The sequence below is a fragment of the Haliaeetus albicilla genome, chromosome 28, assembly GCF_947461875.1.
Source record: "Haliaeetus albicilla chromosome 28, bHalAlb1.1, whole genome shotgun sequence".
In the NCBI taxonomy this organism is placed as follows: domain Eukaryota; kingdom Metazoa; phylum Chordata; class Aves; order Accipitriformes; family Accipitridae; genus Haliaeetus; species Haliaeetus albicilla.
Genome location: NC_091510.1, coordinates 4087691 through 4113420, shown reverse-complemented (window position 1 = coordinate 4113420; position 25730 = coordinate 4087691). Strand labels below are relative to the sequence as shown.

Genomic DNA, 25730 nt, shown 5'->3' with positions numbered 1-25730 from the left:
TGGAAATAACATCACAAGTTCTGGACATAATTCAGAAGTTCTCAAATAAAGGTTGGCCCTACAGCAGGAACAACTCAGGAACAAATCTGAGCACAAACCAGGAAATAACTAGAGTGGGGGTGGAGTGGGGGCGGAGTGGGGGCGAAGAAGGGTAATTCTTTATGCAGTCAGGATCTGTTGGGCCTTACATTTTGAAAGCAAGTGAGGGATAGCAATACCTTTAAATAGACGCTTTGGATATTTTGCTCTTGAAAGCTATTAGCAAACTATAACATATAATACAAAAAAGCAAAAACCAAGATCTTCCAGTGTTACAATACTTCCATATATATTGCAAAACATTATAAGAAGCAATAAAACTACATCCTTAGCACATGCTGGGATGTGCAGAGCTTATATATACTGGTTAGAGATTATTCCACACTGCAATAGGACTACACATTCTAAATAAAAATGCAAATGCCATTAGATAAGATGCATTTTTGTTTTCTACTACAGCACTGAATATTAAATAACAACTCCAGGCTGAAGTTGACAGTTTGAGGAGAAGTAAAGAGATTTAGTTTGCTCATTTTCCACGCATTCAAAATACCTTATGGAACTGCAGAACAAGATACTTCAAGATGCTTTTATAATGTTGGCTTTGCCACTAGTCCAGTGTGATGCATCCAAACAGACCCCCATGTATTCAACTGACTCAGAACATACCTACAACTGTGCAATGGTGTGCAGTGCAGAGGTACTCAAAGCTAGGTCTGGAATCAGAAACAGCGTAGCTATATCAGCGTATTACAGTACCAAGCTCACTGGGCCTTTTCAAAATACTACATTGCAATCAGATCAATTATTGTAAGGTGATCTAATTTTATAGCTTGTTTCTAGATCATAAAAATAAACAACTTTGTTACAAAGACAGTATTATCATTGGATATTTGATTTCTAATATGTAGTCTCTTACCTCACTAGCAGCATATGTGTATAGCACCTTATTTTTGATAACAAACCATAGGTGTTTCCATGGTTTCTTACTGCCCTTAGATCTGTGTAGGTAGCCACTCATTGTAGAGTCTTCTGTATTTGCTGAAACCTGAAGAGGAAAAAAAAGAACAACAAACCAACCCCAAGAGTATGTATGCATCTGTCCAGGTTTCCACAGTACAGCTATTTCCAAAACAGATTTCCAGAGCCCTGTCCTGTCAAAGACTCAAATTCTTACCTGATCTCAAGTTACTGTTGCTAATTAACTCAGATGGCTGAAAGAAAAATGATTTTTTCTGCCACCATCTATCTGGTTTGGAAGAGAGGTTTCTGCAGTCACTAACGGTTGGAACTTAAATTGGATGCAACAGGACAAGAGAGAGCTGAAACACTGAGGACCACGTACAGCTGGAGAACACACATTCCTTTATAAGAAGAAAAATTACTTCCTCCCATTCCCAAGACCTCCAAGTGTAGGTAGGCAGAGTGTAGCTCTACCTTTCCTAATGATAAGCCAAGAGTTGAGTTACTGTAGGAGTCTTCTCATTGACTGTTGGTGCAGAGGTAAATCACAATTCCTTGAAACACAGGGAAGGAAGAAAGAAATTACAATTCCGACTATCTCTCTGAATCACAGTCTCACAGGTGTTTATGCAGTTCATACACTGCTTCATAGTTCAGGTCCCTGCCTACATACAAGCAAGGCCCAAACCACTGTTACAGGTGAATTTCAAGTTTTGATTCTAGAGAAGATGGCTAAAATATGGAATTATTTTTTTCATTGTTAATATTGATGATATAATACCAACAAGGCATTACTTCTGACCAATAAAGCACTTACTTCTTTGAGGGCTGCAGGAATTTTTTTCTGCTTTCTTCCAGAGGGAATACTATGTAATACTGTAGACAAGGCACTTGATGGAGATTTATGGTTGACTGGGGATCCACTCTTAGGAGTGCACTGGTTATCTAAAATGCATAGGACAAATATATTGCTTTCATGTCACAGATGACTAAACACAGGCAATGATTCTTGGACTTTTTTTTCTTAAAAGCAGGTGGCATTTTTATTCTGATTACAGTGTTTCAATAGTAACACCTAATCACATTAAATTCAGTGTTGAATTAACTTTTCGGTATTATCATTGACACCATGAGTTAGGATCCCTCAAATCACAATCAGACTAAAAAAACCACAATAAATTTAAAACTAAATGGATTGGTCTTGTTTGCTTTCAAAGTCTGTTTTCTCAACATTGAACTACCTTTGCCCATAAGCAGGGTGAAAAATTAAGTCTTAAAAGCCACACCAAATTTTTAGAGTTGTCCTCTGCAGTTCAGTCTGCACTTAACCTCTGTTCCCCAACTCTGTCCTTCAATTCTATACATCTGTTATCTTCTCAGCTTTTTTCCGTATGGATGCTGTAGGGCTCCTCTTCCAGCATCATGCCATCACACACACTCCTGGAGATTCCCATCTCCAGAGCACGTGCTGTCTTTCTCCACTGCTGCAGGCAGTTCCTTCACCTCTCTTGGAAGATTGCTGCAACACTTCACTCCTTCAAAATCCCCTTTTCTAGAAACACCCACCACTATTTTCCAGCCCAGCCTGGTAGGAGTAGGACTGCCCTAAGCTTCATTAACTCCCCGTCTAGAGTTGTCCCTGAACATGGTGAGGCTCTGAAATAATGAGCAGAGCAGGAGAGTAATTGGATTGCCAGCTGTACTGCACTTGCTCTGCAGCTCTTTTCTCAGCTAAAAGCACCTGCAATTGCCTGCAGCACAGCAGCCTCTAGTGCCCAAAGCAGAGACCTGCAGGTGGTCCAGGCAATCCATCTTCCCCATCCATTGCAGAATTAGGCACCTGAATCCAGCAGTAAAGATGAGGCGCAGACATACCGTATTAATAAGGGCCACAAAAATAAGACAGTTTGTGCAGGTTTTCTTTACCTTGTTTCTGTAGCTCCCTGAAGCAATGATCACATACTCTTGCTGGCTGGTTTTTCATATAGTCTAAACCATGTTTATTTGATGAACAAGCTTGACAGACAATCTGAAAACAGACAAAGGCATTATTGTACATGATGCACACCTGTAAATCACCAAATGCTCAAAGGTGTTCACTTCAGTACTGTTAATACTGTAACAGAACCTGAAATAGGCAGTATTTTACATTAAAAATGGTTTAAGATCTTGGCTTTTCCTTATGTTCAACATGCTGTTCTTTCCTCCTCTAAATGATAAAAATTTAAACAGAAAAAAAACCACTGAATTACACAAATCAATAAGCCAACGTTAACAATCCATGAAAAGTAGAATAAGCCTACTGTGTTACTGAACTGTTTAAATCATAAGCTTTTAAAGAAATAACTAAAAATAGTCATTGCTCCCTTGACAATTTCTCCACAACACAGATGTCTCAACTGCATTGAATTCTGTATTCTCACTTGACAATACAAGAAAAATAAAGGTTTATTAGATAAACCTTTCATAAGTGTTAAATATAAAAATAAGTTTAGTACTAACTTAAAAACAAAATCATTATTAATCTCACAAAAACTAGCGAGGAAACTATTTTTCTCATTTCAGCTAACATTCTTCATTTGTACTACATAATTGCAGAAGCAGAAGACAACCATAAATAGTACTCCAAAATACAAAATACGAAATATGTAACAGGTTAAAAGGTTGAACACCTTAAAAAAAAAAGCCAACCCAACGTATTTTTAATCCATATAACTGTGTCATAGTACAGTGTTCCCTTAAAAGAGTTGTTTAGGCGCAATCAGGCTCCATCTGTATTTGTCACACAAGGAACCTGAATGACTAACGGAAAAGGTAATCACAAAATTGCCCAACCTTTCCGCATGCCCTGCAGTGATGCCTTCTCCATGTCAAGGTGAATTCACTTGTACAGATCATACACATAGTGGCTCTAGTATCAGGGATCCAGATCGGAGCCTTTGATCCCAGCGGACTATCTTCTTCCTGTTTCTCTGGATCTGCCTGAGAGAAGATAGGCAGAATGTCATTACATTCAGTGATGAGAAATAAGATTAATATTTATCAGTGATTTTAGGTTAACTCTAATTATGCTGGAAAGCCTTCTCTGATAAATTGTCATGGTCTTAAGAATGTTATCTACTATTTCAGTGATCATTGTAATGCAAGCCTGAAGACAGAGCTGCATTTAATTAGTTCAAAAAGGCTGTGTGACTTTCAAGCTTTACCAGCCTATTTATACCAATAGCTGCTATATTTTAAAACCTTTTAATTTCATCTTTCTGTTCACAAGATTACTGAGAGAATCGAGAAAGCTGGTTTGGGTTTTTTGGAAGGAATCAATTTTAAATTTATGAAGTAGATAACATTATGAAATAGTCTGTTCTATCATCTGTTCACTTATCATTTACCATCCTGTTTTATTATTCATCACGGAATGCCTCGTTTCTCTAAACACCTGCAAAGAAACTTTATATTCAAGAAGGAAACAAACCAACAATGGTGTGATATACCTCTTCAAGACTTTTGCTAGGATTAAATGTGATTCTCTTTTTTGTATATTCTTCAATTGACTTGGAGATAGCTTCTAACCACTCATCTCTTTCTGTAGCAGAACTGTTGGAGTAAAAAAAAAAATCTATTAACATTTAAAACTAAGAAGCAAGTGTTGATTAGAATTCCATTAGCTTTATTACACATTGACTTAACTCCCTTGCAGTTTCAGTTTTATAGACCATCTCCAGTTCCTACTGAAACTGGCATTATTTTTTTAATTTGTCTGCATTGTGTCGGTTATTTGTGTTGATTAATACTAAAAAAGATTTCTGTCTGTTGTTATAATGTGGATTCCCTCCCTCTCTCCCTTTCCTCCTTCCAAAACAGCCTGTGATTAAGGCTTGCAATGTCATTGCTTCCCCCTTCTCGCTGGACCCTTGAATAGCGTACCACTGGTGTAAATGGTGCTCCCAGAACAAAGGCATGCGCCCTCCCTTTTGAGAGGGACTGAAATTTCAGCAAGCCTTTTTTCCCCCCTCCTGCTTGTGTCTCAGGGTGCAGTTTGTTATACCCAACCCTGTGAAACCCTGAGCTTCTGCCAGAAAAAATGTGCCGTCTTTTCCCCAGCCTTGTGCTCCTGACTCTTTGCTCCTACCAGGTCATGCTACTTTGAAATAATTATTTTTTTCTAATTTTTTCCACTGGATTAGCTAACCCAAAGAGATAAACAGATAAGCTTACTGTATCTCTTTATCCCACAGCTGGTGGATCACTAATCAAGTGCAAGGAAAGCATTAGGCTGAAGTGGCACGGCATGGGGAGGGAGCAGGGAGAACAAGGGGTGCCTGGTACCGCGAGAGCCTGCAGCTATACTGGATTACGTGCAACGCCAAAGCACTTTCTCTGGCCGTGGGCACACCACCACTTTCATATAAAATAAATCCATGCTGCCGCAAAGGGCAGCCTACCATACCCCCTTCTCAGCCACTAGGTCTGATTTTCTCCCTTGTGCCAGAACACACAGAGCTATGCAGTGGGCTGTAAGTGCAGTGGGCTGGACTGGGAAACAAATCCGTATTAAAGCAAGCCATCAACCTGCCCTTCCTCTGGATCGATTTACTGACTGGGTACATCACGCAGCTGAACAACGACTTGTGCCAGGACCGTGAAGGGTGCTCTGAGGAAGAAAGCAGCAGTTTTGTGGCAGAGGAACAGCAAGACAGCTTGCTTGAGATGCCATGCCAGCTTAAAAAGGGCTTCTAAAATTTCAATCAGTATCTACTACCAACATTTTTTTTATTCTCCACTTCTTAAATAGTATCAATTAATTTTTTTACCCTGAGGAACTGAACATGATGAATATATAAAAAGGAAAGTTAGGGAAGAGGAAAGCAATGATTTACACAAATTAGGTGTGCAACAGTAATTATTGTTTAATAGCTTTTGTAGGTGAATTTAGAAGCTTTGACCATCTTTGAACCTTAAAAGAAAATACTTTGAGCTGGGGTTTTGAACTGGATGAAATTGAGTACTATACAGAATCAGAGAGGGCAAATCTGGTAAGGTAAACAAACATGGGGGAAGCCTGTGAGGCACGAGCAGAAAAAAAAAACCCGATCTAGCACACAGAGCAACAAAATCAGAACAAAAAGAGAGGAAATAAGATACAAGCAAGGGCAAAGCAATGTATTCTCGCCTGCCCCAATATCTCACACTCTGAGTGGAACATATTTTTCAGTTTATTTACCTTTACTTCCTCATCCAGTAAGAGCAACTGATCTGCATTAGCTACGTAACATTCATAACTCTAATCAACTGCTCTGGCTTTTTCAAAATCTGGTTACATTTAATTCCTAAATTACATTTAATTCCTAAATAGTTCCTAAAATGACATTAAATAATTAAATTTAAAAGTTGGCACAGTTTTGGGAGACTAAGCATCCCCCGATCACATGGGAATTGCTACATATGGAGCTGCTTGCAGGATGAGCTACATGGCTTACGCCCTAATATTTCGCTAGGGAGCTCGCACTTGGTAGGTTTGCTGGTGCTAGCCTTTAGGGTTGTTTACAGTCCTTCAGAATTTAAGAGCAAAGGCGGTGCCATCGGCAACTGAATTGATGTAATGGTTTGCCGCAGCAGAATAGGCAGTGTTTCTTCTCCTGTCACTCCCAGCCCTCCCCGCCAGCTGCACAGCCCTACCGCTTCCCTCGCCGCAGGTCCACTATTTGTTGCATCCTTTCAAAAGGAATTCTCTTTACTACAGTTGCAGGGTTTTCTTAGTTTTTTTTAAAAGTAGTATTATTTTTTATTTATTCAAGATGTAACAAAACAGTAGAAAACTTTAAATGGACTGCAGAGAGCCCCAGCAATTGTTATCACTGGCAAATGCGTGTGCTATGGGCGCACGTCGCAGCTGCCCAATGGAGCTAAGCAGGTAGGTGGTCCCAGGAGGGCTCACACAAGTATATCCCTCTTGTTCCCAGGATCAGAGCCTTAGGGTACCTCTCCCAGCTGAGCTAGTCTTGCAGGATCTATCCTTACGTTAGGGGAGGCGATGCAGCTATGTCTGCCTCGGGTAGCTCTTTGCTAGCCTTATTCAAGGGGATGGGGCCAGCTGGCCTCAGGCCATGTCAGGCTGGCATGGCTATTGTTTTCAGGACCAAAGCTTTACTTCTGTACAGCGGCTGTATCGTGCAGATGTGCTAACTTGTTTCTCCGATTAAGAGATTTCTAGCACAATACTGCATTGTACCATGTAAAACGACACACATTCCTACAGATATCCCAGGAAAATTGAAACCTCAAACCAGACTAGATAAAGCAGAATACTAATGCAGTCAGTAAAACTAAACCTGAAGTGACAAAGACTCTTGTCTCAGCATTTATCTGTAGTTCTGTTATTAACTGGCTTTTTTATTACCAGCAATTTTTCACCAGCTTAATTGCTCCACTCCCTGTCTCTGCCCCCAGGATCATTTCAGAATCTCTTCTTTGGTGTACACTCCACATAATGCTTATTATTTTAAAAAACACAGAGGCAAAATTTGTCTCCAATGTATGTAAAATTAAATTTGAGCAGTTTTGTAATTAAGATTTTTACCACATAGGAGCCAAGAAGCTGTTAGAATGAGGTATCATCAAAAGGAAGATGCAGTCTGTATTGGCAAGATACTGATTCTCTTCACATCCAGGATATTTATTAATAGGAACAACAGAATTATTATATACTATTATAATTCATTGGGAAAAAATATATGCAAGCACCTATTGCTAGTAGTTTTTCCACTTGTTTCCCTCCTACTCCACAACAGACCCAGGCCTCGCTTACAGACAGATAACAACCCGAAAATCCTCATTTACATCTGGGGCCCCCAGCACCTCCTTCATCCCAAGCAAATGCAACCTCCCTTTGCCACTCTTGTGTAACTTAGGGCTCTTGCCCACACATAGCTTCCAGCAAGGATAAAAATAACAGAGCTGAATGCTCTCCAAAGATGCAAGATCAACAACACTAAAAAAGAAAGAGCAAATCAGAGCAGCTTTAGTTGGTAACATGAGGGTAATTCTAGTGATTTCAAGGTCAAGACAAAAGCATGTCACAAACTGCCCAATTTGATGAGAATGTTATATATAGGGGTTTTCTCCTAAGGACCAACATGTATTTCACAGGAGTTGCTTTTAATCTACCATTTAATCAATTCCTCAGAAAGACAAGTCTATCCTTTTTGTGGAAACAGGTAGGTTGTATTTCAAGATGATAATCTTTTCACAAGTTCCAATGATTTTTTACAATTTTTTTAAAATGACTGAAAAGTGAAATGCTGTTTCAAGTCAAGCAGAAGTAAATCCACATTGCCTACCGCAATCCCATAAATGTCTTCATGTATCTGTGTGACATCCAGTCACCAAGGCACCTAAGCAGCACGGAGCTGTTCATATTATACTGGAGCAGAATCATACCCTAAACTGTGAAATGCATCTCTGCTTCCCCAATGTGCAGAAGAACCATAAGAAACATTTACATTTGTTGAAAAAATACAAAAATATTCCTTTAAAGTCTGTTGTAAATAATTACTGCTCAGACAACTGAGCTACTTCCTTTGGCTACTTTGACAAGGTTAACCTTGGTCTACCCCTCAGCTAGAGATAGTGCTATCTTTGTGCAGACATCCTCATGTTGGTATTTACAAGGTCACACAAAAAGAAGCGGTCTGCCCTTGCTCAGCTTTGCTAAACGAAAGAGAAAACATGTCTGTCTTCATTAGTATCAGCACTGTCACAAATGTCAGAACACATACAACTCCAACTCAAACACAGTAAAAACAACCACCCACAAAAGCAGGCCTTTGCTAAAGGCATCTGGGTGAAGGCAGACCAGAGCTGCCCTGGTTTAGTGGCCATGTATCCTTTTGCTGCTACATGGAGAATTTGGTTTTCTGGTAAAGACAAGCACCATTCCAGTAATTGCTGCCATTTCCATAATTTCAGGTTCACTGAGATTAATTTCTTGTTTCAATTACACTGTTATTTTAGCTAGAAGACCATGATGACTTCTTCCAGTTTATATCAGTTGCCAATAATAATACCAAAATTTTTTGTCACACTTCATATCCTGTCCTGTTAATGCACTGACAGAGCATATGAGTAACTTTGGAAGAACAAAAAAATACTGAGAAGCAAAGCCTAAGATTAATTAAATTTAAACAATTTTAATTCTTGTTTCTCTCAATGAAAGGCACTGAGAGGATAATATTTCAATTTACTTGAAGTTTCTGAAGGTGTAGCTAAGTTGAAAAGGAGGAACCAAGCAAGAGTTTTATTCACTCTGATTAACAGTCAACTGTCTTGAGGACAGCAGAATCCCCACCAGCTGCAGCCTTAAGCCCAAATTGCTCAAATACCAGCCACATTTACTATAGCTTTTGTGCTTCTATCCATCACTTCACAATGGGCAGTTTTCCTTACAAGTCAGGGTGAACTGCATTAAAGACTACAAATTCAGATGGTATCTGTGAAACTTACTACATGTGACCAGGCTTCCTTTCTGCTGGCCCATTTAAAAATAAACTTAAATTTTCAAAATCAGATTTTGAATGTGAGCAAAAGTAAATTAGAACAAAGCCTACCTTATTTCCAGAAACCCATCTGTCATTCCCTCTAGTCTGTAATTACTCTAGCCAAGGGTAACTTTTCATTACATAAGTACAAAATAAGCTGTAAAAAGCTTATGTGGCCTGTTTGAAATCACATGGTTTTTAAATCATTATTCATTTGTAAGACTTACCTTGCTGAAAGAATGAAGGATCTCTCTACGCTTTCAATGTTCAGTTCATTCTGATATGCTTCCTGAGTTGGCTTTTTAACCTTCAGTTGAGAGAGAAAACTTGAGATTCAAACTGAAATGGTACTTTTATACTTGCTTTAGTTTTCTCTTTTAGTTGTCTTATTGCAGAAGGGGTACATTGGAGCAAAAAATCTCAAAGGTAGGAGATCATACACCAGTCCAGAGAGCCCAGCTACCCTAAAATTACTTGCAGCCCACCATTTTATTTCACTGTGGTCCCATACAAACACCAGAGACATAGAGGGGAATGAAGCTCAAGAGCTGTCAGACACCTCCCACCGTGTTTCAACATGCCCAGGCCCATAGCCCTCCAAGTACCTCCTGCAACTGGGCAAAAAAAGGCACTGCTGCTGCTGCGGGACAAGATTTAGCTCACTGGTGTACCCCAGAGTGGGCATCTGCCCCATACCCCCGAGGGCTGGACCCACCTGGCCGATCCTTCTGAGCTACCAAGTTTCAAACATAAGGAGGTTTAAAAGTTAAGAGAGGTTTTGAGTCACCACCAGGCATCTGCTGGCAGAAGAGATTTTGCAGCTCTGCCTGCGAAAGCCTGGACCCGGGCACCAGATCTGCACTGCAGCTGGACTCGGTGCTCTTCTCTGACAGCACCAGAAACAAGTTACTTGACTCCCCAGGCGACGGTTTGTTGTTCCCACTAACTGTTGTGTCAGAGACCGTGTCAATATATGGCATGCATGTCCCTTATCACTACCCAGAGGGGCTCAGGGCATAACTTTGATGCTTTTCACAAAGGCTCAGAAACAAAAGCTGTATATTCCCTCACAGTTAGCAGGTCTCTGTAAACCATAGAGATTTGATCCACCAGAAGCTTGTCAGGCAGAGATGCCTAATCTCTGGCTGTGGGCATTAAAAAGCAGTTACAAGGCAAAAGTGAGGCAGTCTAAACAAAATACAACACAAGAAATAAGTAGGCAGACTATTTCAGAGTAGGATGATAGTGGATGAAATGGAGGTGAGATGCTCCTGTGGCAACAGAGTTTTTTAGGAAAACCTAGACAGCAATCCCACAGGCCACATTATGCAAGAAACGTTAAGCCTGTAGAATTGCTCTGAAACATAAGCATCTTTAATATCTCTTTCCAACAATAAACATACTTCTGTTTTGAAAATTTGAAGGCCTGAGTTTAAACAGATTTGGAGAAAGACTCATTTTAACAAGTGACTCACCTTCATTCCAGCCAATGACAGCATGTTGTTGAGTTTATACATCCCTGACTGAACTGGAGTAGTATACAACAGGGCATCATTGAACTGTAATATAGAAGCAAAGCTTTTTAATAACTAAATATTCTTTAGAGACGGATAATTTCAGATGCGTTTGATGGGAAGTATTAAACTCATACAGCACTGAGATCAACTGTCCAGAAAAGCATCTTCTACTTCCTATTATTCCACTTAGAACCCCCAAAACATTTTAATGTACAAATTTAGATAACAATAGGTGTCTATTTATATCCTCCTTGGGTAAATATGCATTCGGCACATGAGTAAACAGTGCATGGATGTCAACAAACAGGCTGTCAAAAAGGACAAAAATGTTTCTTGGTACACAGCTATATATATAACAAACTACTTTAAAAGGATAGTAGAATTAACAATTCAAACAAAGTAAAACATTCCAGAAACTCGGAGATAGCAGCATTAAGATTAGCAATTTATGATTATAAGGAGAAACTTATCCATATGTACCATGTGAATTTTACCAGTTTAAATGTGCATCTACTGTTTATTTCCTGTTCTACCAGACTTGGCTTCATTCACTGCACTTACTGAGCAGCTATTAAGATTTTTTTTCTTTTCTGTGTTGTTCAACACATGGATTCAAACTTCATTTACTGCACATAAACAGACCAGAAAACTGAACTGCCTCATATGTTTTTGCTATGAGGTTCTTTGCAAACTAACCAAATGTTTCACGAGCCTTATTAAATCTTCACAACATGATCAATGGAAAAAAAAAAATCAGTGCTTAAGTGTCTAAAGGTATAAACACTAGCTTGCACCTTTTATATCTTAAAAAAAACACAAAAGAACAAACCACCACCCAGAAAACAAAACAAAGAAAAACCAAGTTAGAGCCACTCAGATTAGCAACATCTGATTTGGGAGGTCCAGCTTGAGATAGCACCAGATTTTTGAGACTATTACCTTAACTGATATCATTTGCAGTTATCTCAGTGTTTTATATGCTACACAATATCCCCAGGCACTTGCAAGCTTAGAATCATACTCCATGGCTGCCCAGGGGAATATTTATTCATACTAGAGTAACTACAAGACAGATTTCAGCCAGGACTGTGGACCAATAATGCCACAAATTACACACAGCAACAGTTGCTTTACTATCTAAATAGAAGAGATAAACAAAAGGTTCAAGTGGAAACAGGAACTTCAGGGATGCACAGAAGTTTCAAAACAAAACAGCAGCAGAGACAGGAAGAGAACCCTGCACTTAACTTCCAGCCCAGCGCTGCGCTCAGGATGCAAGCAGGCTCATGCCAGGGAAGGAGAGAGGAAGGAGGGAGGGAAGGCTGCAATAGCAGGGGCAGTGGTGTAGGTTTTAAGATCTGGTATGGCTAAGTGGGATGGAGTAACTGTGTTAAGTTTTCGTACTACCACAGGTAAGGCCTTCTCATAAAAGCGCTCAAATTTTAAATGAGCATTGTTCAAAACAGTACATTTTAGTGAGAAATGGTTTTCTATTAAAATTAGCGCATAAGCAACAAATGATCTCTCTAAATTAGAGTTGAGCAAGTAGAAGAGCAACAATTGGTCATTTTTTCCACTAACTGAAGTTATTAGTTACTTATGTTTGCAGTGTAATGTTTCAACCACTTAAAATTACACACAGCAACATACACGGCATCTTACCAGAAAAAACATTCGTGGCTGCATGACCTTCCGGGACAGCTTCATCAGTGTTCCCTCTTTGAGAAAGACCTAGCAAATTAAAACAAACTATTCAAAACCTAGCTTTTCAGGGCACAAGCTGTACAAATGAGCTGACTTTTTCATCATCATTATTATGATTATTATTATTACTGCTACTACACTAGAAGTGCTGCAGAAGTTTGAGGACTCGAGGTTCCCTTTCTGAGAAAGGCTGTTCATCCTTAGGTTTCTCTAAAAGTGAGTGTGAATGGCTGTATTACAGTTTTCCATGCTACACTTGAAACCATGATAAATACAAGGTTAAGCTTGAGGAATAAAACCTGCCTGCAAGATTTGGCAAGGAATGACATTCCAAAAATCGTAAGTTTTCATCAGATAAATGTCTAAAAAAACCTCACACATGTGGAGAGGCAGTATTCATTTGACTGTCAGAACTGAATAATTAAGTGATGGACCGTTTTTGTTCTCGGTATATGCCACCTTCAGTACTTTGCTTGCATATCATCTGTGCTGCACTTTCACTGCAATCTGCTGAATGCCATCTGGAGGACCTACCCTTCCTGGCTGTACAATCTCATGGTGTCCATTTAAACTGTACTGAATCTGCATGAGTTTCTGAAAGTTATCCTACAGGGAGAAAAAGGCAAAGGTAAGTAATTGCCCTTGCATCCATGACTTTAAAAAAAAAAAAAAAGACAGAAAAAGCTTTAATCAACCAGGTTCATAAGTTAAAATACTCACTCCCTGCTTCATGATGTCATTGGCATGATTTGCAACTTCTATGACAACAGCTAGAGCATCTGAAGGATGAAGAAATGATGCTTTGGTTATACAGACTAGTTAGCATTGGTATTATATAAAGCACAGGTACAATACTGCCCTTCCACATCACACCAAGATTCAAGGACCTGACTGTACAGTCATTGCATTCAGGAGCACTTCCCATAGGTCCCAGAGTCTTTGGATCATGGTTTAATAAGTGTACCCTAGCAAGTCATTGCTTTAACCAACAGCATCAATCATTTCTTACAGCTGATCAAAACAGTCCACAAGCAAAATTAAATTCTAGTTTCTCACACAAAGAATTACTTTAATTTCAATGTCTCTACTCACAGCAGAAAAGTTAACAACATTTTAACTGAGACTACATAGAGATTAAGTTTTTTCAATTTTACACAACTGCCTCCAGTGCCAGTCGTGGAAGACTACCTAGAAAAATTATCTAAATCTTTGCAATTTCTTTCTTCTGCCTTTAGTTTTGCCGCACCTCAAGATAACAGTATAAATTTCAAATTTCTAAATTTCAAACTTTTAATACCAGAAGGAAGAAAAAAAAATCTCTGAAAGAGAAGAGTTACCAAAGATGAGGGATTTTATTATGTACTGATATTTAATAACTAGCAACTCAGGTGTAATATATGCTAAGGTGTAACTGCAAGAAGGGGTTACATAAAAGGGTTGCGTAAATTACTGAACAGTGAGCATATATAAGACAGAACCCATCCAACAATCTTATCCAAAACCCTGTAATTTACTTAAGTAGGAAAAAAAACCCAATGACCCATTCAACTGAAAGCTAGAGCAACTGCTCTGATAAAATGCAGTCTCTAAAGCAATTAGCACTTTCTGAGTAATTGAAGTGCAGTCAGGCACTCCAAATAAAGGACCTGCATTAGCTTAAAAGTCCACAGAGAAGCCTACCAAACCAGGTAAAACTGAAGCCTTGGTGATTTTTTTTTCCCAGATAATCATTAAAGTATTAGTACTGTAGAATGTATAGACTTCCCTTATTGTTCAGTTCATATTCAGAAAGAAAGCATGTTAAAAAATACAGCTTTCTGAACTGAAAGGTTCAGAAGGTCATGAAGCCATATAAAAAACTAAACTGAGGTGCAAACAAAAAGTTCCTCCTAAGCTAACCTAAGGAGAATTTTTGTTCAAGATTTTCATGAACCAAAGCAATACAAGCACAGGAGTCAAAGAGTTAAAAGGCATAGCGCATATCAAGCATTTGATCAAAATTTAAGTTTAGATATAGATGTCACAATGTCAGCTGAGCCTGCTGAAAAATAGCTGGTGGTCTCCTACTAGGAAATGTTGGAGCTGCTCCAGCCAAAACACTCCCCAGCTCCCATCCGCTTGAAAGAAAACGAAGGGAAATTTAGCTAATTCATGAAGACAGGAATGAGTACCTGAATTTTGTTACACTTTTCTTCATCTATCAGCTATTATATCTATTAAAAACTTAGAATTTTACTCACTGACTTCAAGATAGATTGAAGAATGTTAGAGAAAATTTGCTGGTTATTGAAGGGAAAGTTCCAGGATCTCAGGGCTACTTATAAAGCCAAGACTAAACAAATCTAAACAACAACATAAAATAAATCTATAGGGTCAAAGTCCATAAACAAAGTGGTTTTTGGCAGGGAAGAGCATTCCAATTCTTATACCACTTAGCTGGAGTAATGTATTCAAATGAAGGTCATCAGGAAGAATTGTGTTGTTTGGGTTTTTTTCCAAGAATACTAACCATAACCAAACCTAGTCTTCACCCCCACCAATGGAATTTAACTACTAAGCAAAGTCAGAACTAATTTAAGCTTAATGATCACAAGAAAGATCTTCATGAGTAAAGATTAGATTTTCTTTTCTTACCCAGTTTCAAAGGTAGACTATCAAATATGTTAAATGCATAAAATTAACAGTTATTGTTATAACTAAGCTTCTGCTTTTATCTTTGATGTATGAAGGGAGAGAAAAATACTGTGGAAGGTACAACTACAAAATCCTTAAAAGCTGGAGGAATCACAAGAAAATGTAAAGTAAAATATATGTTTAAGGAGCTCACTTTTCAAGTGGTCAATTATTTAATATGCAGTACAAGAATTAGTTTGTTCACAACCATAAGAAGTGCCAGACAAACTTTTCTATGTCTTTAAAGAGTCATAATTTAAAATATTTTTGGCTTATATTTTCAATGTACTCAAACAAATACATCTAAATGTCCTAAGAGAAATATTTACTCATAAATTTTACAGTACTGTATCAGCAAACAAAGCTATTAGAAAGCAAACTTGGCTCAGTGCATTGAAGGCACTCATTTATTGCAGTCCCATCAACTACATTTGCACAACCCTCCTAAAGGTAAAGGGCTTGCACAAATGTCACTAAAGAGACTGAAATAAGTGACAGGGGCTCATGCAAATGAAATGGAAGCATTGACTGGGAGCATTTCTAGTACTGCTGAGGCACACACATGGAAGAAGGAAACAGTCTGAACGTGCATCGCATTGCTACACTTGAGTTAAACCAGCTTAATCCCAAACTACCATGAAACATGTAGTCCTGTCCTCTTCCATCACCAACTATTCCTTCTCATTTCCTCTTATCTCCTTTCCCCCCACATGCAGAAACTGTGGAAGTCACTTGTGTTTGTGCAACTTGTGACAAGTCAAACTGGAGAGCTTCTCAGGTGAAATATAACCCAGACCAGCTCCTTGATCTTGTTCAATCCCACCACGCAAACACTTGCCCTGGCACAAAGAGTGAGACGGAGGCCAGAAAGGCTCATAGCTGGGGGAGAGCAGTCGGTAGACCAGACTGCCTATCGTGAAAGGTCTACACATGCAAGGACTGTCTCTTTCAATAGCAGTGCCCAAAATACCTGCTTAAGCTGCCTGTGGAACTTCACTCTTATCTCTTGGTTTCAGCTCAAGGGTGAGCTGATACGACTGTCAGCTCCAAACTTTTTTGAAACACAAGTTTGCAGTCTTTCAGTATGTCTGCTGAGAAACTTAGAACTAAATAGAAAACATTCCTATTACTGGCTTAGCATTTTGCATGCATTTAAAATTTAGAAACATTATCATATGTACGTAAACTGGGATTTCTTTAATCTAAAGAGACATTTACCTTGAGTATCTCTATAGTCTGCAGATTCTTCTAAAAGATTCTTTAAATAATCTGTATAAAGAAAAAATAGAGATAGTTTTGTTAAAGAAATAAACAGCACCAGAAAATAGTAAAACCCGCCTTTTTCCTGGAAACCTGCTTTTCAAGCAGATCTATGCCACAAAGGTCTACTACTTAATCTTTTAAATGTCAAAGTAATAACAAAAGCAAAACTAGCATTTCCATAATGTAAGTATATCATGATATCTTGCTCAGGTAAGAGAAGGTTATTGAAGCAGTGGCTTTCTCCGAAGACAAACGATACATTGTATATATTATTCCAAAACAAGCAAGTGAAAAATAAGTACATACTTGCAATCATTTACATTTAAGCCAAGGCAAAAAATTTTGAAGATTATAGGTATTTGCCTGAGCACCTAACTTGTCTATAGGAGCTAAGAAAAAAAAGTAGCCCATAATAGAAGATCTGATTATGATTAATATTTTTCAGTAATAAAAGTATTATACATACCCCCTCATGTTCAAATAGGCATTTTTGGTTTTCAATTATAAATTTAGTTCCTCAACCACGAGATGGCACCCTCAATCCATTAAAGTCTTGGTAGTTTTAAAATCTATTTTACTTAGCTAAAACTAACTCCAAATGTATGACTATACAAGAAAACATCCCCCTTGAGTTTCCATTCCCCGGTCGAGTGTCAAATTCACCAAAAAGTACAATATCCTGTCAAAAATTAATATATACCCTCAGTAAAAAGTCAACCATCTATTCCCTACAAGCTACAGCTTTGAACTGCTTAAAATTGAACGAAACCAAACCAGAAACTTTCAAAGAAATGTACATGTTAGATTGGTAATATCAACAAATACTGATTTATAATTACCTTTTAAATGAGGTGTTAAGATTCTGGCAGATCTACTGAAAACTAATCATATGTGATCTAGCAAGCATTCAATTTTAGCTTCACGGTTGTACAAGTTTCATGTAGGAGTGAAATAATTCAACTCCCATATGCTTGCCCTACCCAAATTCATCCTTTTACTCAAGAAGGATCAGGAGCCAATTGTTCCTGCCTTCATAAGATGTCTTGCTTCATGCATGCCCCTCAGAGACTGCTCAGTGTATTGTAATCTTTTCCTTATGCAAAAGAAAAAAAAAAAGGAATTATGAAACATGTTTCTGCAGTAGAAATGCTACAGAGTGAGAAATCTTGTCACAGTTAATGAAAGCTTTGAGAAAAACAGAACTACAGGAAGAGAAATATTTGGCACTGTACTTTTATTTTTTGGCAAAGACCTAAGGAAGGATCCAAGAGAGAAGCATGAAGAGCAGGTTGAGGTGAAGGAAGAGGAACTGGCTGGGGTCTCCTGCAGGGAAGCAGGGAGGGAGCGCTGGGAGGTCTGGCTGGGCCACAGGAACACCCACAGCTTTCTGCTCTCCTCCAAGTTTTGTCTGATCATTAGCAGGCGCTGGGCAATGTGTGATCTTTTAAGACACGTCTGACATGGCACCAAAACCTCTCAAGCTAAACTCCATAAATATTGCATCCTTCACATCCCTCAGGACCTTGTGCTGTAGTAGGTACCAGACGTTCCAGTGCAATATTTAGGTGGGCACATATTCCATTAAAAACAAAATTCATCTTGCTTCACCTCGGGTTATGCTGGTAAGAAGCTGGGGGCGGGGGGGGGCGGAAATCAACAGGAGGTATTTTGAAAGGAACTGAGAAGAGTTCACGTTGTTTTTAACTTGATTTAACCTGGAGGAACCTGTCACACATAGGACACCAGCCGCCCCCTCCTGCCCTGCCTGCCGAGGGGACGGACGCGTGCTCTCTCAAGTTGGAGCTGTGCCATACTGCCCAGGCAGAGCACTCTTGGGGTTCCACCATAAAACAAACCAGTTAAAGCTTTACAATTGCGACTCCATCTTCATCAGGGCCAGCACAAAGACCCTTGTAGGCACCTCCCAGTAAAGAATGAGTCCTTACAGCTTATACAGAAATACCAGTTTCTTAATGCTGCCAACCCCACACTCACCTCTACGGACTGGGAACAAGAGGTGAGGTGGGTCTAAGTGACTCATCTGCAAATGTACTGCTGGCACTCTAAGAAACTGTCCCTAGTACACGGAGACATCCAATTTAATACCCAAAGTAATTGCACTGGAGACTTAAAACCAGAAACCCAACATGGGAACTGGTTCTTGGCATATTTGTGCTTTTATGACATGTTCCCCAAAACAACACTTTACATGACTCAAAAACATTTTTTGGATGGGTATATTCTAGCATTTTAAATCATATCATCAGTGAATAGAAGAGGGAGAATTAGAGATTTTAACATAACTGCATTCATTTAAAATTCTGTATTTAAAAAGGCAGGCAGCTTTTGCATTACAAAACTGAAGGAGTCAATAAAACTTGCAACTGTAAAATCCTGAAAGTGATAATTACATAATTTTCATCTTACTATTCTCTATGTATATCTGGTAAGTGGACCTCAGTTCATAGCTAAAACTCAGCTTCAGAGAAGCATCAGAACAGATATTTTTAGTCTCTTCTGTGAATACACACTGGAAATCCTGTGCTTGCAACAACTTTCTGGAGGTACTGGCTTAAACTATATAGACAAGTGGATTTTGCAGACATGAATAACATTACAGTAAAAATTTAGCAAAAAATATTCCTAGATAAAATAAATATTAAAATATTAAAAATAAATAAATATTTATTTATAAATAAATATAAATATATATATTTATAAATAAAAAAAATATTAAAAAATAAAAATAGAAGTCAAATATTAAGGTGGAATGGTATCTCCAGTCTTTGCCAAAAAAATTTTCCCCTCTGAAATGTGCTTTAGCTGTTCAGACTAGGAAGACCTTAAGCATACCTTCAGAAAGGCAGACTTAGAAATTAAAATTCTTAACTCTGCTGGATACCCCAAAACACAACAAAAATCAATACAAAAGCACACAAGTACTGTTTCTGTGAGGAACAAAATTTCCTTATGCCCTACTTCTACCTGACAGCAGCCAGCAATTCTGTCGTCCTTTTTGCTGGGGGGCAGTGACTATCACTTCTTGTACTGATAAAAAAATCTCTTCTGCTTCATTAACTACTTTTTGTCTCAGGTTGTCTAATTTAATTAAGTTAAAGCAATCGTTCTCCAACCGTAATTGGCCTTAAGTCTGACAACTCTATTTCCAACCTGCAAAGGAGCAGCATGCTCGAAGGCTGATTTTTCATCCCTCTCAGCTTCCCCTCACTATACCCCAGTAACGGATAATAAAAGACTCTCTCTCGGCAAACCTTATGTTGAGAAAAAGAGGAGAAAGGCTTATCCTGTGGCAATGAAGTGCCTGTTTGTGTTGTACAGTCTCAAGTCATCTACTCAAATCAGAGGTTTTTGGGAGAAGAGAATCACCTCTCCTTCATTTCTACTGGAAATCAGAGGCCTCTAATTAACCTCCCCCAAACCCCATCTAACATTTGCAGTAGAGAGCTGGGGGCCAGCATGTGGGGAAGTGGAAGTTCTCTTGCTGGACTGCAGAAGCTGTATAATTAAACAGCTGAGCGGTGTCTCTCCTTGGCTGATTCATGAGTCCACCTGCTCCTGCCTTTGTTAGCACAAAAGTAACTCCACTTCAAAGCACAGCAACAATCTCGTGATGTGACCGTGTAGCAGCAGGTTACCAGTACAAAGCTGTCCCACTGACACAGAACATCTAAATCAGAAGAAATCCCTGCTGACTCAGGCCTAGCAGCTTCATTTCCCGGATTATTTTTGCTCCTCTGCTCTCACCCGCTGCCCCCTCCTTCCTTGCCCACAGATCCCCCGTCTTCAGCCTGGGCAGCTGCTGCATCACTGCATCACGCCCACTGCAACAATAGATCCAAATATTCTGTGTGTCCTCCAAAGGTTTTGCAGCACAAGTTTATATGGAGATTGCTCAATATTACACAGAGCTGCTGGAAGGTAACAGAGCAGACGGGTCATCCACAGAGATATGGAAGAGTGAGATTCTCAGTGAGAACAGAAATGCATGATAGCTTGAACAGATTGAAAATGAAACAGATCCAAAATAACACTCCCCAGCCCCAGCATAATTAAACTCTTAGTCTGACCTCTTTTATTGCTCCCATAGAACATGAGAAAATTACTTTTCTAAATCAGCAGCCAGCATTGCAATCCTATTCCTGTCAATAGCATTTGTAACCCTATTTAAAGCTGGGCAGCCACAGTAAGGTCTGCAGACTGGGGACACCCACAGCAACCCCTGTCACCACAGAATGAGTTTTTTCAGGTCTAAAACAGCCTGTCCCAGCTGCAATGACAGTTAATGATCACAAGGAATTCCCATTCAACATTTGAGTTTTGTTTCAGTGCCATTCATCCCTGGCATCTCTTGCTTTGCTGTGTATACTGACAATGGCATCTACTCCATCCTGATCCTCTGTTCAACCTTTTTAATTAAAACCTTTGAACTTATCCAAAGTGCTGCTGATTTCGCAGTGTATAACAAGCCTATACCATGCCCTAAGTCAGTATCTTTTTAAAATAAAGCAAACTCCCCAAATGCCGTTTTATGGTTTGATTTCATCAATTAAGGGTCACCAAGATTTTCCCCTATAAAGTAGTCCATTTAATAAGGGGTTTTCACCCTTTTTTCCACACCTGTGACTTTAATGAGATGATTAAAATGAAAACAGTCAACGTTAATAACTTGGTAACTGCTGTATAACACTTAAGTCTGTACCTCCCACAGCATCACTAGTCTAAGTACTTGTTGGGGAAATGCCAACAAGCAGCTACAGAGCCAAAAAAAAAGGTCACAGAGCATTTTATTTTGCAGTTACTACATAAACAGAGGCTATTTTTAAATTGCTCATCAAGAAGCAATGGCTTTCAAAAACAATGCCTTAAGTATTTCCAAATCCTTACAGGAGCCATCCCCCTCTTACAACAAACACATCTCAAAATACTTTACAAAGGAGGCCTCTATCGTTGCCCCCCTTTTACAGAAAAGAAAGCATTGCATCATGCAGATGACTTGCTCAAGGTCACTCAGACATGCCAGTGCCAGAGCAGGGTGTAGAGCCCGGATTACCTAGTCCCAAACCAGCTCTTCAGCCTACAGTGCCCCTGTAACAAGTCTTACGCACTTACTGGTAAGCATACGCTAAAAACATGTGTTGTGCCTTTAAAAGAGAATGGATTTTACAGATTAACACCTGGGTGGGGGAGAAACGGAGAAGCTACTTGCAGAAGTTCACAGTTGCACAGACGACTTTCACTTCCTTATCCTGGCTCCAGTTTTCCTTGCTACCTTTTTCCTTCATAAACCCACCCCCCAAAACAAAAAAAACCCAACCCCCCCCCAAAAAAAACCCCAACAACAAAAAAACCCCAAACCCAAAGCAAAGCAGGAGCATTCCAACTCTCTAAGGAAATTATGGGCTTCTATTACCACAGAAACAAACAAAACCCACTGCAGTTTTCGTGTTTTCCAAGTACTGCTGAACATACCATCAGAGAACACGCCACAGCGCTGGGAATATCAGCATCTCACTTGTGTTTCTTATTGCAATCTATTAACAAAGAAAGCCTCTAAACCCATGACATGTTCTCAAAAAAAGCTTCACATATCTGAAGTCAGATAAACACGCTTTATAGATGGATACGACCGCCTGAAAACAAGTTTCCTGGGACGTGTGAAGACTGGCTTCTTAAGCCTGCAAAAGAGCTTGACTGTACCTGTCAGCAGGAGCCTGTACTGGGGAATCCTCTGAACTGGCTTGAGCAGATAGTGCTTGAGGGCCAGACTAGCACAGCGGGGGCTCATCTGAAAGAAACACCCAAAATGAGTAACGATTCTGTGGTAGCCAAGGGTTCCAGCAAAGAAAACATACCTATCTAAACCACTGACTACATTAGAGAAGCTTTATCTTAAAAAAGTGCCACTACCACAGCGTTAAACACCACACTACAGAGCAAGCACTTCCATGTGGAAGACTGCATGCAAAATTAATCATGCATTAAAAGACATCAGTAAGCACTCATACGCTATGGATTCAAAACAGGTGCTTTTGCTTAGGAGGAGGAGAGGTGAGAAAGGTAGAAATAAAGGAAACACCGGTGGCAAGGGCAGCGTGCTCCTTTGTAATTGCTGTCAGAGTCCATTAGGCAGAAAGGCAGAGAAGACAGCAGTGCTCCCTGTAGAAGTTTTAATTAATCCACACCTCTAAAGACAACACAGAATTAAAAGATCCATGCTTCAAAAATGTTAACTGTCTTGAGTTTGCATTCAAAATAAAGTGCATCTGAAACACCGAGTCCTTAAAAAGGCCTCTTATCTCCTTCGTGTCTCCGCTGTCTCTACCTCAAGCTCTTCCTTTGCCCACTCCAAGGAGCCTTTCGAACCACTCGTAAGCAAACAGAGCAGGGATTACCCAACGGGAAAGCCCGTGTAATAGAAAGTAAATTCACAGTTTGTGTGGATCATGTGCTCAGGGAGCTTGCACCTCTTCTCTGATTTGTTTTAAGGGAGTTATGTAAAAATCTGGCAATGCTCTTAGAGACATGAATCAGCTTTCATCTGATTGCTTCATGTGCTGGGTTTGAAACTTCTAGAAATATGCAGATAAGAAAATTCACTTTTTTTATGTTTCCAACTGAAATGAAACACTATTCCCATGAGCAAGCTACTGCCCTGTGATGTGGTAGAGAAATCAACCTGGTTAAAATAGGACAGTTAATCAGTATGATCAGGAGACAAAATAATAAAAAGCAGCGACAGATTTTGTTAATGTGTCTTTGATGTAATTTGTAGCAAGTTCTGCATTTTCTGAAAATCAAGTTCCTTTATCGTATCTCACGGTGGTAGCCAAAATCACCAGTTGCTTCACAAAGTCTGATTTTACTTCCTTCCACTTCCACCCTACTAAGTCTCAAGCCAAGACTGCAGCAAAAAAACCCCCAACCCCCAAAAACAGCAAATTGGAAGATAGTCTCTAAAGCCTTATGGAGGATCACAACTGCTGAAAAGCCATAAAATAGGATATATCTTACAAAAGATTACAGTACCTCAAAGTCTTTGACGACCGAAGCAAAACCTGCATTCTTCTTACACTGTTCATCTAATAGTGCAACATTTTTATCAAATTCCTTGATGTAAGTTGAATACATCTTTAAGTAGGGACCTTTTTTTACAAATATGTCAGCAATTCTTTGATGTTCGAGCCTGGAAACAAAAAATAGAGCAATCAGAAAGAGCTAAAAAGACTGTACATCTTAATCCTACAGCAAAACATCTCTTTCACATTAAGATGTGCTAGTTTGTGTTCTGAACAAAAAGCTTACAGTTCAGCAGATAGGCATCCATCTCAGTAGCTACTCTGAAAAACCTTATCAGCCACACCTCAACACACTAGTTCGGTGTTAGATGACAACCACTTAATACACAGTCTGCTTAAAACGGTCTTGAATTGTTTGAAGACTTTAGTACAAGCTGGATTTCTGAGGAGACAGATCTTCAGACTTCAAGAGGCAGTCTCCATCCCTTAACAGCAAGCACGGGATTACAGTCTTTACCCATTTTGGTGCCTTTGTGTAGCTGATCTAGATACATCCAGCAGTGTAACTGAGAATGGACTTCAATGGGATTGTGGCTGTCAATCAGCACTGTGTCTGGTTAGTAAATCTCAACTACCTTTAAAATGTAAACCTGTCTTCAGGACAGCCTCCTTTTCCTCTAAGGGAACAGTGCACTTATCGTGCCCATGCAGGGACCAGAACTTTCAATTAAAAATGAAATTTTAAATAAAAAAGTGTGATTGCTAAAAGCATGTATTGACATGACCTCTGGACCTTTCTGGATACATCTAAATGGAAAATGATCTCCTGTACTTTCAAAGTCAATTCTGTCATTTAAGAAGGCACATGAAACAGAAACAAGAGTCAAACTGTGGTCACATGGAGCCACATAAGCCCCACAGATAAATTTCAACATCAAAAGGAGTGGTATCCTTTTATTGATAGTCACCAGTGAGATAACCGCTCTTCCAGTTCCCTCAGGAGGTCCCGATTGAGTTCGTACAGCTGAGGTAGGTAGTACAGGATCTGGTTCAGGATTCTGTCCTCAATCACTGGCTTTCCAAGCTGCCTAGAGGCATGTGCCACAGCGTCCCGGAAATCCTGCCAGAGTACAAAGAGGACAGAAACCCCCCTTCCCATGAGCGAACAGCCTTCAAAGCACCAACACAGACAATGGCGTTCTCTCTACAGACATTCCAGGCGCTGCTCCCTATTACCAAAGGCAAGGCGGGTTCCATCAGGGTTATGTTTCTCTGCAGCTTCAACTTACTCCCCTGGGACTGCCTTAATCCCTTTGGTTTGATGCTGGAGCTTTACTTTCTTGCTCCTGTATGCATAATACAGAAATTGTTCATTATTTTTATAACATGCCCTTAAGGAATGTGCTGATACTACATATGAGGAAACTAAGGCAGGGAGGGAAGCTTTTATCTGCAAGGGTGTTGGCAGCCTTGAGTACCTTTTTGCTAATATTTGGGTCAAAAAGCAAAAAAGTTATATCAGCAAATACAGTCGTACTAGTTTTCTTAAGTCACCTACAAATGCCCTTTTGGAAGATGTGCCTCTTGGACAAAAATGTAGGGTCACAAAAAATTACTGTATGTAGCAGCTCTTCTACATACAGGAAAATTAACGTCTAACAAAAAGATGTTGTAACAACACGTGGGAACCATGAGATTTCAAATGTTAACAATGATGAAAACCATTGGTACCTTCAAAATGTTCACAAGGAAGAAGAAAACCCTGCTTCCACTTGAAGGATCTTCTTACAGCATTTTTATGCTATAATCAGTTTTCAATAGAACAGAGCTGAGGCTTATTGGTCCTCATTAAACTATTTAGAATTAAAAGCTTGGCCCCACACAAGTCAGTATCTATACTGAAACTCAGTATCCATTACAAGAGGTGTTTTCCCTGATCACATGCAAACGCAATTTTCAAAAAATGTTATCAAGTTAGCATTTGACTTGATAAACAACAC

General features: G+C 39.4%; 1 protein-coding gene across 1 annotated transcript in view; it reads right to left on the bottom strand.

Annotated features, from left to right (window-relative positions):
- Window positions 1–25730, bottom strand: part of FGD6 (FYVE, RhoGEF and PH domain containing 6) — a 74761-nt gene that overhangs the window by 8770 nt on the left and 40261 nt on the right. Inside the window, exons 6-19 of the mRNA XM_069773648.1 lie at window positions 24699–24850; window positions 23741–23897; window positions 22412–22499; window positions 16649–16699; window positions 13478–13536; window positions 13292–13363; window positions 12716–12784; window positions 11012–11095; window positions 9764–9843; window positions 4494–4596; window positions 3838–3984; window positions 2929–3031; window positions 1820–1947; window positions 959–1087 (exon numbers count right to left, since the gene is read on the bottom strand). Of these exons, the coding sequence (XP_069629749.1) occupies window positions 959–1087; window positions 1820–1947; window positions 2929–3031; window positions 3838–3984; window positions 4494–4596; window positions 9764–9843; window positions 11012–11095; window positions 12716–12784; window positions 13292–13363; window positions 13478–13536; window positions 16649–16699; window positions 22412–22499; window positions 23741–23897; window positions 24699–24850 (1422 nt within the window). The remainder of the gene's footprint in view (window positions 1–958; window positions 1088–1819; window positions 1948–2928; window positions 3032–3837; window positions 3985–4493; window positions 4597–9763; window positions 9844–11011; window positions 11096–12715; window positions 12785–13291; window positions 13364–13477; window positions 13537–16648; window positions 16700–22411; window positions 22500–23740; window positions 23898–24698; window positions 24851–25730) is intronic.